The sequence below is a fragment of the Lepidochelys kempii genome, chromosome 1 (assembly GCF_965140265.1).
Source record: "Lepidochelys kempii isolate rLepKem1 chromosome 1, rLepKem1.hap2, whole genome shotgun sequence".
In the NCBI taxonomy this organism is placed as follows: domain Eukaryota; kingdom Metazoa; phylum Chordata; order Testudines; family Cheloniidae; genus Lepidochelys; species Lepidochelys kempii.
This window is the reverse complement of record NC_133256.1, coordinates 277351785-277367467: the sequence shown is the minus strand read 5'-3', so window position 1 is coordinate 277367467 and position 15683 is coordinate 277351785. Positions and strand designations below refer to the sequence as shown.

At 37.3% G+C, this 15683-nt stretch overlaps 1 protein-coding gene across 11 annotated transcripts in view; it reads right to left on the bottom strand.

The window, feature by feature from the left end:
- Positions 1–15683, bottom strand: part of PPFIA2 (PTPRF interacting protein alpha 2) — a 619912-nt gene that overhangs the window by 322942 nt on the left and 281287 nt on the right. For 6 of the 11 annotated variants that reach the window (XM_073327625.1, XM_073327626.1, XM_073327628.1 and 3 more), the window contains one exon: positions 7004–7066. The exons of the other annotated variants lie outside the window; for them this stretch is intronic. In XM_073327625.1, coding sequence (XP_073183726.1) covers positions 7004–7066 — 63 coding nt within the window. The remainder of the gene's footprint in view (positions 1–7003; positions 7067–15683) is intronic. 11 annotated transcript variants of the gene reach the window in all.

Genomic DNA, 15683 nt, shown 5'->3' with positions numbered 1-15683 from the left:
TTTTGTGATTTAAAAAAGAAGTTATTTTTTACAGGAAGACACTAAAAATTAATACTTTGTATCTATATAGCAATCTTTATTTGAGAATATCAAAGAGCTATAAAAATGAGTGTTAATATCCCAATTTGCAAAGGCTCAGGGTCACACAGCAGATTAATGACAGAGTCTGAAATAGGACCTAGATCACTGACTCTCAGCCCGTTCTGACTACTAGATCACTGCTATCCTAGCATCTGAACAACTATATATAGATGATTGTTTGCAAAGTAGAATAGAGTGTTCAGTCTCAATGCATTGTATATTTACCAGTATTAATTTAAAATGTGTACGTTTATCCAAGCATGCCAAAACTCTTGGCAACTATACACAGTATATATATATATATATATATATATATATATATATATACACACACACAGAGATCACTTTATCCATCACAGACGTTCATCCTCCTGTGGGTCAGAAAACAACAACTTTTGAACTGTGTACAGCAACTCTTCCCAGCAATTCAGGGTGGAAAGAATGCTGTATGCAAATTAAACTAGAAAGGAATTTTAGGTAGGCAAAATGTAATTACTCAGTTGGGCTTTAGCCAAACAGACAGGCTAGCACACTATTCTTGCAAAAATAAATGAACGAGGCCTTGGTTTTACCTTTCATATGAAAGGCAGCATAACAACACTTATCCTACTTGGGTAGATGTTCAACACTGATTGAGGGGGAGTGTACAAGTTATAAATAGCATTTTATTATTTATAATATCAATTTATTAATTCAACTTCTCTGATGTAATTATTTACAATAATGAAAAAGAGAACAGTAACTCTGTGTGAGACAAAAGGTAAATTGGGGACTGTAATGGAAGACGGTGAAGATGCATACTTCAAAGACCAATTATCTACATACAATCTAGATTTTACCTTTTGTGCATGTAATGTTGGTAACTTCACCATGATATTAAACATAATTTCTGAGCACTTGAAGTGAGAACAGATGGCAACGTTCCTTTATGATTTTCAGTTTTATGTTAAGTTTTGCATGTGTTGCGGTCAATGTACTATTACCTTTTATATTTAAAATATCCTCTTACATTTGTTACTAATAGCAATATAATACTCAGGTAGTGTTGAAGGTCAAAAAGAGCTCTATTTACATGTTTACATTAGCAAAACTTAATACATCACATGCACTGTCTACTGTATTCAGTTTAGTCTGTAAAAGTGTTTTTGTGTAGTTTGATAATACTCAACCTATCCTATCCACATATTTTAATCGCTCTTTAATATTTTTAAATATCAGGTTAGGGGTCAGAAGAGTAAACTAAAGTATACTATGGCTCTATCTTACCAAGAATATAAGCCCTGGAGAAATATATTTAATTAATTTAAAGTAATTAAAATGCTGAGCTAATGTATTCTTAACTACTTGAAATTTCGAGTTTTGGAGGGCATCCTATTGAGGAAGATGGATCACAATAGAGCAAATAAAAATATTAAAGCACTCATACACCGTTTTCAATTCTCCTGGGACCAAACGTGTAAACCTGTGCTTCCCACAGCATTTAGAAGAAACTAGAGAGAATTTCAGATTAATGTAGTCCTGTCACTATATGAAAAGGTACCAGATAATTAAACTTAGGGTCAGCAATCTTAAACCAATCATTAATACTTAATTTGGAGTTCTAAATATTTCACAGTGTATGCTGGTTTTGGGTTTGGAGTTAAATACAATACAAAATGTGTGGCTTGGATATTTTTTCTTTTTTGTATATACACCTGTATAAAAATTGTTGGCACTGAAAATTTCTTCGAACCTAAGGAGAAAAACAATGTATCATCATATGAAAGGCAGTGGTGTATAACTCATAAACAAGCTTTAAACACTGTATTTGAACAACACTGAAGTGTTACACATTTCGTAATTATCAGGAGACGGGATGGTTTATGTGTTGACAGCATGCATTGCAGACTTTCCACTTCTCTAGCTTATATTCACCTCAGGTTGGTATTGATAGAAAGTAAGTACCAACTGTTAGGTAACCTTCTGTGTATGGGACAGAGATGTGCAAAGTTTTTGGCTTGGATTGAGCTGCAAAAAGTACTCAAAATTGGGGTTGGGTCTGCTTTTGTAATCGCCATTATTGGTACATTACCTTGACCCAAGGAGTACTACTTATCACAAAAGAGGTCCTTCCAAAACAAAAGGTCTAATCTTTCTTTGGGGAGATTTGTGCCAGCGTTAAAACCTCCTCCTTGTTCTAGATCTTGTAAACTTTAGAGACGTTTAAGTGTTGGTTAATATTATTTTGTATCTGTGCATCTGTGGGCTTGTTTTGGAAATGCCAGGACTTTTTGTTAAATATAAGTTCTAAAATCTGAAGCTTCCCTGGAAGAATTTATGAAGAATTCTGAAAATCTTTAGTGCAGTAAATCATCAGAACTGGATGAAATTCATCCATGAGTTCTCAAGGAAGTGTGAAATAGCAGAGATACTAACAAGGAGGAAAAAAACAAAATCAAAACCTGTTCCTGACTGGAAAATTATTCACACAGTGCAAATCTCCAGAAAAGGAACGTGAAGTGATCAGAAGAATTTCAGACCAGTGAACCTCAGCTCAGTCTGAGGAAACTGACCAAATGTGTAATTAAAGGTAGACTAACACATAAAGAGAATGTCATGCCTCGTTAACCTGCTAGATGGTTTTTGAAAAATTAACAGAATACTAGATAAAGACAAACCAACTAATAAATGATAATTAATTAGGATTTCTAAAAATAAAATTTTAAATGAGATCTGTTACAAATAGTAATATTAAAGAAAAAACTAAAGATAAAAGGCAAATTAAAAACTGACTCTTTCCTGGGACAAAAACAATTGTAGTAAATGGCTGCTCTTCATAGTGGACAGATGTTGATAATGCATTTCTCAAAGCCATTATTAGGTGGATGTGGACAGTTTTGGATGATATCAGTTTTATCAAGTTCTTGGTGACCAGGCATCATGGCAGTAATTGGTTAGCATGATGTTTAATCTTTCTTATGGGCCAAAAATTCCAGATGCTAAGGCTATTGAGCCCTGATATATATCAGAGGACGAGTGTGCAATTTTGTCCATAGGCATGATATCATAATTTAGGTGAAGAACATCATCTGATGAAGTTTTACGTTAGTTTTGGAAAGATCAGATTATAAAGATCAGTTTATCCTTTATTGACTAGGAAACAAGGGATATCTTTTTGTGTTAAATTAAGTGCCTAATCACAGAGCTACAGGGAGGGAGTTAGGGAGTTCTAAATTCACTAAAACACCTATATTTGATGAAGTGGAGACTACTAGATTCACTTCTTGAACAGATACAGAAAGAAATAGCTTTTATTAGTTTATCTTTATAAGAAATTAGATGGAAACTTTACTTTTATAATTCTGTGGATCTGGGAGAATTACTGTTATAATACATCATGGAGCTAGGCTAGACCAAAAGGTAATGTGAATCATGACAATGTCAATTTCCTACAACAAACATAGTGAAGTATTGATGGCTTTCAGCTAGACAGTAGGTATAGTATAAGCAGATATGCATCTTAATTGTCAACAGAAGTGAGATTATTTTGTATTCTAGGAATTTTTAGCTATCTGAAGTCAATAACTGGTCAAAACCCCATCCTGATTTCCAGTAAACTATGAAATATAGAATATTTTTCTTGACATGACTGTGTATCTGGTCCTTTGTCCCCAGTAACTTTCCTCATGTGAGAAGTCCCATGGAGTTCAGTATGACTGTTCATGTGAATGAAGTTGCTCAAATGTATGTGCATGACGTTGCTCAAATATATAAGTATATATATATTGACGTTGCTCAAATATATAAGTATATATATATTTGACGTTGCTCAAATATATATATATTTGCAGGATCAAGCGCTAAAAGATTTATTATATGTTTACCAATTTTTGAGATATGAGATATTATTTTGCTAAGTCTAGATAGAAGCAATCTTCCAACATTCTAAGTAGCAACTATTTGAGATAATACACCTTTACCCTGATATAACGCTGTCCTTGGGAGCCAAAAAATCTAACCACGTTATAGGTAAAACCGTGTTATATCGAACTTGCTTTGATCCACCGGAGCACGCAGACCCGCCCCCCCGGAGCGCTACTTTACCGCGTTATATCCAAATTTGTGTTATATCAGGTCGCGTTCTATAGGAGTAGAGGTGTAAATATAATAATTTTGTCTTTGCTGATTTATTCCTATTCTGTGACACAGGAAGAGTGTCAGATCCCTAAAGGTAGTTTTAATGGGAAAAGACCATTAGAAATAAAAGCAATTTTCTCTAAACTTATGTGGAAGTTACTCTGCCTTGGTTCTATCAAGCAGGAGAAATTCTGGAATAGACTTGATTTGTATATCTTGTCATACCACAAAACCTATATGGGGTTCTTTCATTAGGTATTTCTTCCCTATTTTGAGGTATCTGTCAAAGATAACAACTGTCTTTGCATTAATCCCTTTTATGGTAGCATCCAAATTATCTTTTAAAAGCTTATGGTACCTTGAAGAGAAGAGCCATTTAATTTAAGTTACAGGCAAAATCACCTGACCAGAATTTGAACCACAGGGCATTTCCACCTACTCATTAAAGTGACATTCTAAATAGGACCATAAAGAGCATATGTAGCTGCATCAGCACTGAAAAAGTGAAAGTCAGCAGCTAGAGCAATTAGGTCTACAGGAATTTTGGATTTACTGTACTTCTTTCTATAGTCAGAATCTAAAATTAGATCTTAAAGCCACTTTACAGTGAGTCCAGAAGTAAGGCATGAGTGAATCATCACATTAAGAACGTAAGCTGGAAGTTTTATACCTTGTGAGAGTGCATGTGTGATTATTTTCTATCCATGGGATCTGTGTTCTAAACATTAACTTTCAATATGAAAGACTTTTTTATAGGTTTACAATAAAGATGGAATCCACAATGGGCACTAGCTCTCTTTCTTGAAAACTAGACTTGGGAATTCTTTCTAACTTGTGAAGAGACTTCAGAAGCGATTATTAAAGCCCAGAGTCTCCCAACCCTGTTGTAAGATTTATTAGTGTTATTGTAATAAGAAATACTTTGTCCTCTATTTCACCTTTGGGAAATAGTCACTAAAATTCTTCTTATTCACTGAGTTATGAGAATATTCCAATTCTTTAAATATTTGGGTATATACAATTCTTATGTTTGAACCTCAGTGTCTTCTGAGGATTCATAAACTTCCTTTTTGTTTCTTTTTGGAGGAGAAAAATTTGCTGTCAGAGAAGACAGAAAATGAGGAGTGGGGTGAATTTGTGATTTTGGCTTATCATTGAGGCCTCTCATCCTTTCTTGAGGATTCTAAACCCACTGAAGACAATAAAAGAACTCCCATTGCTTTCATTAGTGCAGGATTTCACCCAAAGAGTACAAGGTTGCTGTAGGATGGCCTGTATCTTTGACTTCTTTCTGGAGGAAGTATACTTTAAGTCCTCCTAAGTTTTAAAGACCTCTTTATCAATTATTTTTAATGTTTAAATTACCCTTCCTATGCTTCTTTGAAGTGATAGTACTAGTCTTTGTGTATGAGTTTGAAACATTATTGTACACTGCCAAGCCTGTGGTTCAAGTCCTCTAATTCAAGATTTATCTATAGATGACATCTGAATGATGGGAAAGTGATTACCTCTTCAAATCAGCAGACTGATCTTGTCTTGAAGGAGTTAAAGTCAGGTTGGTTATGGAGAGAGGATCCCCCATTTGGAAATAAATCTTGCATTGTATATCCATGGCATCTTCTCCCATTCCTCCTGACTAACCTCTACATGGATATTTCATACCCTGAAATGGTCTTTAGCCTCATCAGATAAAACTGTAACTAGAATTCAAGAGAGCAGTTCTTAATCAAGCAGTGTTTTCACTGGCCCATTGAAATAGATGCCCAGAAATACATACTGGTGATCCATCCAAATAGCTAGAAGCAGGATACCAATCAGTTTAATCCATTACAGAAAATTGGAAACTTCTATGCTCCTTGAAAAATGGAAAGTTTCTGCAGTAAACTAGGTTTTGTGTTTGTGTTTGTTTGTTTTTTGAGAGATGGGAATGGTTCAGTATCCCCGTGCTGTTTCATCTTGACAATATCAAAAATAGTAATAATAATATTCATGTGATGCTTAATTATCAGTATGGTCTAACTCGATCATACTTACCTGGATTACATTTTATGCAATAATAAGTCTTGAATTTCAGGATCAATAGCCTCCTCCCCCACAAAAAATGTGATCTTTATCAAGAGAAAGTAATGCTCAATATACAAGGTATTCAAGACATAATGTAGGACCCAGAGCCAAAGTCTGCCCTTAGAGTATGTGCTGAATTCCCACTAATGTTCTGCATATCAGAGGACAGGCTTTGGGCCACTGAGTTCCCACTTATAGAACAGGCTTTTTGCAAAAGATAAATTAGCTATTATACTACAAGTGAATCAATAGTTTCTTTTTAACAAAAACAAAGGTTTCTTATTCTATCCTTCCATCACTAGTGACTCCTCCCTCACCTTCATTTTAAGTCACACAATACAGAGAAAATAAAGTTTCCTTCCAAATTTAGTATGAGATATTTTTAAAGTCCAATACAGTACAATGTAAAATAGAATAAAAGTGCCCTCATCTTACTTTTCTCATTTTGCTAATTGCTATTTTACTGATTTCATCTGACAGGAATATTCAGATGGGAGAGAAGCAAGGTAAACTTGGAAGGAGCTGTGAATATATCATCCTAGCCTTTATTTAGCTGAGCTGTCAAATCATACAGGAAAAAATGACAGGAATTCATCATTTTGATAGGCTGAAACCTCCACTTGTAGTATAATATGTGGTGACCCTGAGATACATGAGATTCTTGAGGAAGGCAAAATATCAAATTCATGTAATGAGGTTTTGCATTGAAATTACACACAAATCCAAGATATGTGGAACATACATTAGGGCAGGATATGGTCCTTTGAATGTTATTCTCAATGCTCGTACCAGCAGCAACCGTCATCTGAAAAAGGGGGCAACAGAGAGTCCACTCAATTGAATAGAATTTTTGAAGTGTACAGTATATTCAAATTATACCATGCTAAACACATGAATATTTTAAATTTTCATTCATACAAGATGACCTAATGCAATGTTCATCGGGTTCAACCAAAACTTGCAAAAAAATCGAAAGTATTGTTACATACAGTGTGAAAATCATGGCTGGCTAAAAGCAGTCTTGTGATGAGTCAGCAAGTTTCTATTATTTACCTCCATAGAAATGAATGCAAAAGTCTGAAGCAGTGTCAAACAGTTAATTATGGAGGTGCCAGTCACAGCTCTATGGTTAGGGATAAGTTGAGTTTTCCACTTAAAGTAAGAATTCAACCTCTTTGTTATATCTGAATGCAGGATATCCTCCCCAAAATTAAAACACATTCTCTGACTTTAGAGATTTTTTCTGACAAATTGACGGTAAAAATTAATTAATTTTTTCCATTAAGAAATTTAGCATTCTATCTCACACCTTTCTATTGCCTTGAATGATCTTAATAATGGAGTCTTTAACTTCTTATATAGTTAAAACTCATTGAAATCTCATGCATAGTCTATATATGAAGAATATCTTTAGGAATAGTGGTCATTTTGTGACTATTTTTCATAACTGTATGTTTCTCTTTCAGCAGTAGTTGATGCATAAAATATTTTTCTTCGGAGAAACTCTGAATGGCAATCTGACTGGCTGACATTCCTTCAGACCTTAATAAATACATCAGAGGAAATAAATAGCTTGTGTTTTTAAATTTTTGGTTTCATCAGTACTGAATGTTAATTTAAAAGAAAAAAATTATACATTGAGAAAGTATCACCATAAAGTAAAGATTTCCAAATGTTTGATCAAATGTTGATCCTATATGTAACAATACACACAGTATACTGATTTCATGTTTATTATGGTCAAAATTTTTTGTCTCTTGAAATAAATACTGACCTAACTTAATTAAGCCAGTGTTTACCTCTCACTCTGTAAAGCTGGTGTTCATATCAACAAACGTCTATATTTTCTTGCTACAGTATTTATCTATAGCATAACAAGAAAGTAGGAAAGATACACCTGCACTATCTGTCAACATTAGTTTTATAACTACTTTATTATTTATGGAATGAGGAATTGAATTCATGCTTTTCAATAGTTTAGTCAAGTAGTAACCAGGCATATGCACAGGTTATGCTTTTATGCATTTTCACCTATTATCAAAATATTGTCAATGCACTTCAAATGTGCTTTGTAATAATATAAAAAGACTTAAAAGATTTTTAGTTTTTGTATTTCTTAAAAGGATTATGCTACTGACGGAAACAACATTTAAAACTTGGATCTCCACACAAACAGAATCTGTTCACACACACTGAAAGGACTATTGTTTACTTCTATGAGATTTCCATTCTTCAGATTCTTGTTATTTATTGTTTCTTTCTAAATTGATACATTATTCCAAGAAATGTTTACAGTGCTTTGGTCAAATTTCTTTTAGTTTGGTTGGTTTTTGTTTAGAAATTTACAGAATGTCTCTAGATATAAATTAGCTACATTCAACAAGAATGTTTCTGTGCATAACAAGTTCACAATCAATTCACAGGTAATGTGTACGTGGTTCTTTAACAAAACCACTATTCTGGAATTTTAAAAGAAAAACACAGTCTATATGATATCAGCATGATATAGGCTTTAAATAGCAGTATCTCAACACAAGGAAACATACAATTTAAACAATGAATGAATGCTTTATATAATATCACCACTTTCAGAGCTTGCTTAAAAAATTAGTCCAATTCCTATTTAAAAATGAGCTTCAGTGTTTACACATAAATATCTAAAATAAAGCAAAATACAATTATTGAAAATCCTGAACCTGAGATTGTATATATATTTGTATGTATGCATTTATTCATAGTTATATATATGCACTCTATAGACGTGATGGTGATATCTTGTGAAAAGCTGGGTTTACCATACACTTTTGACTGCTGCATCTGCCCTTTGGCCCACTAAGCTGTCATCTCTGGGATGTAGAATTCTGATAGTTCTTACCTCTGATGAGCTTCAGACACATTTGTTTTAAAGAGCCTTTGAGTTTTTTTCCCATTTTTCCCCTTCCAAAATGTGAATTTTATAGCCCAAAGAACATTGCGTGGGATATGTATAGTCAGTTTTAACCTGTGGCAGGTTTAAGATTTAATATCTTTGGACGCTTCAGGGATAGCATGGAAAACTTTACATAATTGTAAATAAGTGACCACTGATTTTTCAATGCTATAAGGCACTTGCTTCTATCCCTGGTAATTTCCTGAGCAGCTGGTCTCATGGTCATTGCCAAGTTTTAGGACAGAAATGAAAAACAAAATCCAATACATATTTTAAAACTTAAAAATATTTCCAAATTTTTGTAAAATAAGTGGGATCTATAAAATACATATTGATCTGGCATAAAGATTTTGCTGGCTATCATTTTAGATACCCTGCATAACACATTCATGGATTTAATAAGTAACACAGCCCTACCAAACTCATGCTGATAAAACCTTTTTACCACATATTTAATATTATAGCAAGTACTTAGTGGTACCTATTATGACTAATATTCACAACACTTCCTATTACAATTGAAATCTATTACACTTTGATTCACCTCCTCAGAAAAAGCAATAAATGAACCAGCACTGCAAAATGACAAAAAAGGACAACAGGTTCAATTTGGAGAAGTGATTTCAGAGATGAAGCCCCAACGCATAAAAATACTGGGACTGTCAGATTCCAAACATGAACTGTGAACCACATCCACACTAAGTTAATCCAGGCTCCAAATTATAAAGCAGTTTATATATCAAAACCACAATTTGACTTGAAAGTAGATATTAATTGTAGGGTAGGGCAGACTTTACAGCACAAGTGAAAGAATTTCCATTTGTGAAAAACCCTACAATTAAATAGATGGCCATATTCTGCACTTTCTGAAATTTCTAAGGGTTCTTCTCAGTGTTGCCCCAGGTATAGTAGAGTGCAGTACAGACAACTGATCTGAGGTAACAAATTGCATGGAGGACTGTGCTCAGCATATCAGATAAGAGTGCTTTCAAACCTGCTATATAAGTGCTGGTGTAAATAAATGTTCCTGGCTAATGCTGCAATCTGGACTACCGGAAGCAGCTGAAGAGCCAACAGGTCCCCTAGGTTGCAAACTATAGAAACAATCAGCAGGATTGTTCCCTGAGTTGGTAGCTATCACTTCCACAATTTCCTGTGTTTTTTTCCACTAGACTTTTATCTGTGTTTTTGTCCCAGCCCCTACACCTGTTTGATACTAGGAAAGTTGAGCAACCACATTATTTAGATCAGATGAAACAGAGAGCAATATCATCACATATGAGTGGCTCTACAGTCCGACTCACTTTACCATCTCTCTGTTGAAGGAGTGGTGACAGAATAGAAGCCTCTAGTCCTACTTACTATATAAGGAGTCATACAGTAACTAATTCAAGGTCCTGTTCTAAAGGAAGGTATGGACTCATCCAAATTCAACTCCACCAATCTCTATCCACAAAAAAGGCAGTTTTCACGGTCAGTGGCATCAAAGTCTGCTGACAGTTCTAAAAGAATCAATATGGACACTTAATAGGGTTAGTAGATCAATGAAACCAGTGTAGAATCTGAGGACTCAGGAACTCAGAGCCTACCAATCAGTTGTTAAAATGATGGCAGAATCTTGATGAAATGATGAAAATCTCCACCAAATAGAAGACCTGATGTTTCCTGATAAGGGTTTTGGTAACCAAGAGGGATATAGGTACTAAATCATAGTTCATACCCCAAAGCTCCCCAAAGACTGCCAATTAGTAAGTGGATTTGGTCAAAACCCAAACAGAAGGCCTTATGTTTGCTGTTTCACCTACATTTGTCATGGATCACAGATCCCAGAGACTGCTAATCCAGTTCATATCTGATAAACTAACAGAAAACTCTTCAGAGCAAGAAACACTCCACGTCCCAAAAGAGACAGACCAACTGACTACCTTTTGGAACTGTTCCAGATGGCAGATACTTTGTAAACACTTCAATGAAGGCCAATCGTGTTTTTTCCCCCTCCCACAACAGCTACAGCATAAAATTTCTGTAAAATAAAAATAAAATAAAGAACTCTGTGTTACAGGTGGCCTGGTTTAGAAAGTAATTTCCACTGCTTCTGCTCATTCAAAATCTGAAGTGCAGTGGCATGGCCTCTATTTACCACAATATTCCCATTTTAACCCTATCCCAGGACTCGCACAAAAGGAAGTGATATTTCCATTATACCCATTTTTGGAACATGACACCTCCTACATTGAAGAAATGATGCAACCAGCATAGTCACATCACTAACTGAAACTGATTCAAATTCATGAACGAATCAGTCTTCAACAGGAGAAATCTGGGATAAAAGAAAAGGCAAATAGATACATGCACAGCTATGGAAACAAGTCCTTGCTTTGCAGTCCCAACACACACATGTTGATGTTTGGCTGACTGCCTCTTAGGGTGTGTCTATACTGCAATGTAAACCCAGGGTCACTGGAACTCTAGCTCACTAGCTCAGTGTTTGCAAGGCCTGGCTTGAATGTCCTAAGTTTAGAATTTCTGAACGAAGGTCTCACACCAGTGCTCAGGCATCTGCAGTGCCTTATGCAGACTCGAGTCAAGCCAGGCTTCCTAGTGCCCTCTCCAGCTGTAGCCAATCTAGCCCTTTGTTTGTGGTGCAATGTGGGAAAACTTGCTTGCCAACCCCACATTGCAGGAAGTTGTCACAGCCTGCCAACACAACCTGCCAAACCATCTTTTGGGTCTGCATGATCTCGGCAGCCGGAGCTAGCGACAGGGAGGAATCACCGTTTGAAGAACTTGCCTTGCTTGGGCTTTCACTCTTGTTTCAGGAAACAGGTAGAGCATCCATGAGACATTGGTGGACATTTTGGCAGTTTTTCTGACCTCCCAAAGGCACCTTACAGAGGAGGAGGAGGAGGATGATAAAACAGACATGGCAGACTTGAACTGGCTGACGCCGCTCACGACTCTTGGTGTAGCCACTGATGCACCTTTCATAGACCTGAGCCTTTGGAGCAAGGCTACAAGCATAGACTGGTGGGATCCATCATCATGAGGACCTGGGATGAGCAGCAGTGGCTCCAGCAGTTTGCCTCAACCCTCCAGCATCATGGCTTCCCAAGACTGCTACATGTCCATTGTTAACCAGTTTTGTGTTGGAAAGTTAACTGAGAGTAAAGTGGTGGTGGAGGTGAAATCAGGAAAGTGATTTACCCAGAAGTAGGTGGCCATAAACAATATCCCTGAAGTAACTGCTTGTTTTGGGAGACTGGTGTTTCTAAACTGCATTGGCACCACTGATGGGTCTCACGTGCCCTTGTTTGCCCTCCTCAAGAAGCATGAGTGCATAAACTGCAAAAGATACTACTCCACTGTAAAGCAGTCCCTGGATTACAGAAGCTGATTTATGGATCCCAATGTGGGCTGTGCTGAAAAAAATCAAGATGCCAGGATTTTCTGCTGATCAAGGGTCCACCCTCATGGTCAGGTCAAGACACTATTCTCACCAAATGACATTGTCATAAATGGAATTATTGTCCCCACTATTATTCTAGGAGACCCCCCCCACACACACACACACACCTCCTTTGGCCTTGGCTTATGAAACCGTAACCTGATCTCAGAGGCCCTGGCAGAGGACATTTTAATTAAACTCTCAGTAGGTGTAGAATGGTGGTTGAATATGCGTTTGGCATATTGAAATCCCACGGGTGCTGATACAGACACATTTGGATTTCAGTGTCATAAATGCTGTCCACATTATTGTGGCTTACTGAGCTCTTCACAATCTTTGAGACCCCAAAGGTGAGCCTTTTGGCCCTGAATGACAGTAATGGATTACTGAACAGGTACACTCAGCCAGAAAGTGCACCTGTCACAGCTGGTACAAGATGCCCCCAGGCAACACAAATCAGGGATGCTCTGTGTTCTCACATTAGGGACTTGCATAGCCCAATGGAGGAGGGAGAATAGTATGTTTATGAATGGGTTTGTATAGAAATGTTAACACAAAATGAGGTAGTCACTGTACACAATGAATGGGGGGATTTTAGTTATGGATGACATGACTGCTTATGAAGTGGGGGTAAGGGGCGGTGCACTGTGTGGCAAGAACTGTGGATTTTCATTATGGATTGATGTAAACAGATATCCTGCAAAATTATGTTTGGAGAAAAACTTCCTTGCTGTATGTTTATCTTCAGTATTCAAAATACTCATAATATGATGTGATGCAGTTTATTACTTCCTTAATAAACAAATAAAAACTTTCTTAAGGAAAGTTCAAATAAAATAAAAGCCGTTAATTTCTGAACAAGGTTATATTACAAAACACAATATTAAAGCATTGCTGGGCAACCCAGTGGCCATTAGAACATCAAACCACGAGTAATAAACTGTCAATAAAACCAGTAATAAAAGAAAGTGCAAAACACACACATTGAGTAGTATCAGTAGTGAAACCAGTACCAACAAATAAATCACCTCCTTTTGCCTGTCCCTGGACCCCCTGTTCTCCTTTCCCCTTTTTCCATATGTAGCATGCACTTGATGCTGCTGCACAGAGGTGGAGGCCAAAGGGGTACCTTTGCCCTGTCCAGCTATTTGTAGGTCCTGGATGCATGGGCCACCCAACTGTGGAACTGTGCAAATTGTTCCTGGTCTGCAGTACATGACCATGGAGGGATCAGGACATGGAGTGGGTAAAGCAGGAGCCTGTACTCTAGTGGCCATTAGCGAGAGAGAGACTATTGTCTCAGTACTTCAACAAAGGTTTAATGCCTCTCCAGAGAAATGTGCTTTGTGAAATCTCAAGGCCAAAAAATACTTTCTAAAACTGTGCTTCAATATACTGTAAGAGGAAAGCTTCAGATCACAGAAGCTCTGTGGACACAACTGAATTAATCAGAGTGAAAAGAGAGCACAAACAATGGTGAGTTAAAATGTACTTGGTAACTGAGCAACATCTGAGTGGAGTGGGCTGGTGGCCTACAGAAGTGGGCCTGAAAAACACACACTTCCCCAAAATGTGCCTGCCTATCTGGAGTTTCTACTATGGGAAAAATTTCACAGCTATCAGCACCTGGGACTGGATGAAAATTCATTGTAGAATCAACAGGGCACTGTGTTGGTGTCCACACAGATTACTGCGTTCCTACAGTTTCCGATACTGCCTGGTCTGACTATATCTATCTATGGACTCCATGCAAACACACATGATAATACAGACTCCCAAAGAACTACACAGCCACTCCCTCTCACCTGGAATATTTCTGAACTGCATACAACCCCCAGTCACATTTTGGACATTGATTTAGTCACCCATGGATTACATTTCATTCTTCCTTCCCTGTATTGTTTACCGTTTACAGATAGCTCATTATGCTGTGGCATGGCAAATTTGTATGGAGCAGTGTACTAAAGGAAAAGCAATATAAGATTCTTACTTTTAACGCCCCAGCACATTTACGTTAGAATGAGCAAGTAGCAAGTAAAAAATTAAATGTAAATGTTTGTTTAACTTTTGTTTGTGCTTCCCAGGATCCATTTTGAATTTCACATGGTTTGGTGCAGGTGAAGGGGTGATGCCAAGGTGCTGGCATGCATTCCACCATTAGGAGATTCATGCTGCTACCCGTGGCTTATAATAACAATTGTATTGGTTTATAAACCAGAAATCCCTCCAATTCATATATTAACAACAAACAAACATGGAGCCAAACACCAAGTTCTGGGGTTTCTTCTGCCTCTTCTACTTCTGCTGCTCCTCAAGGGAGTCATCTCCAGCTCCTCAGAGTATAGACCCAGGACATGCTCCGGCAGCAAAGCCTCCTCAAGGACTGGTGTGAGCACCCGAGTTACTTCACTAGCTTGATCTGGTGCCTGTTGGATCCTCTCCAGTCTGATATTAGATTCAGGGGTCAGCAGGTTGACATCATGGCTGACCAGGCTTTCATGAACCATTGGTGGCTCAGTGCTCGACACAGTACCCAACACCCAGTGAAACTCTTCATAAAAGAGGCAGGATGATGCCAAAGTTCTCAGAGGTGCGGTTCTCATCCCTGGCTTTACAACAGTTGCTTTTGAGCCTATTAAATCTTCTCCCTGCACTGGTCACCAGACTGGTGAATCCCCAATGCAGCCAGCTCCTTTGCTATTTCCTAGTACACATGGTCACTCCTGGCATTTTTACTGAATTTGAATGTTTTGCTTGCCTTGCACCAGAGATTTACCAAAATCTGCTTGTGATCCTGTGACCCAGATAGCAGTGCACTTGGCTGGGGACTTCTTGTTGGTGGCCATTGCAAATTCATGAGTAGGCTCACTCTGTTTGCAGCTCAATGGTCAGAATAAAATGGAAGGGTTAAACATCAAGAAGTTGTACTGAACTAGGGGGATGGGGGGGGGGTTGCTTCCATTCACTGGGAGTCGATTGGCTAGTCTTGGAATGACAAGGAACACCAGTCCAGGGGATTGTGGGATAGCACTGGCAGGCTGTCCAGAC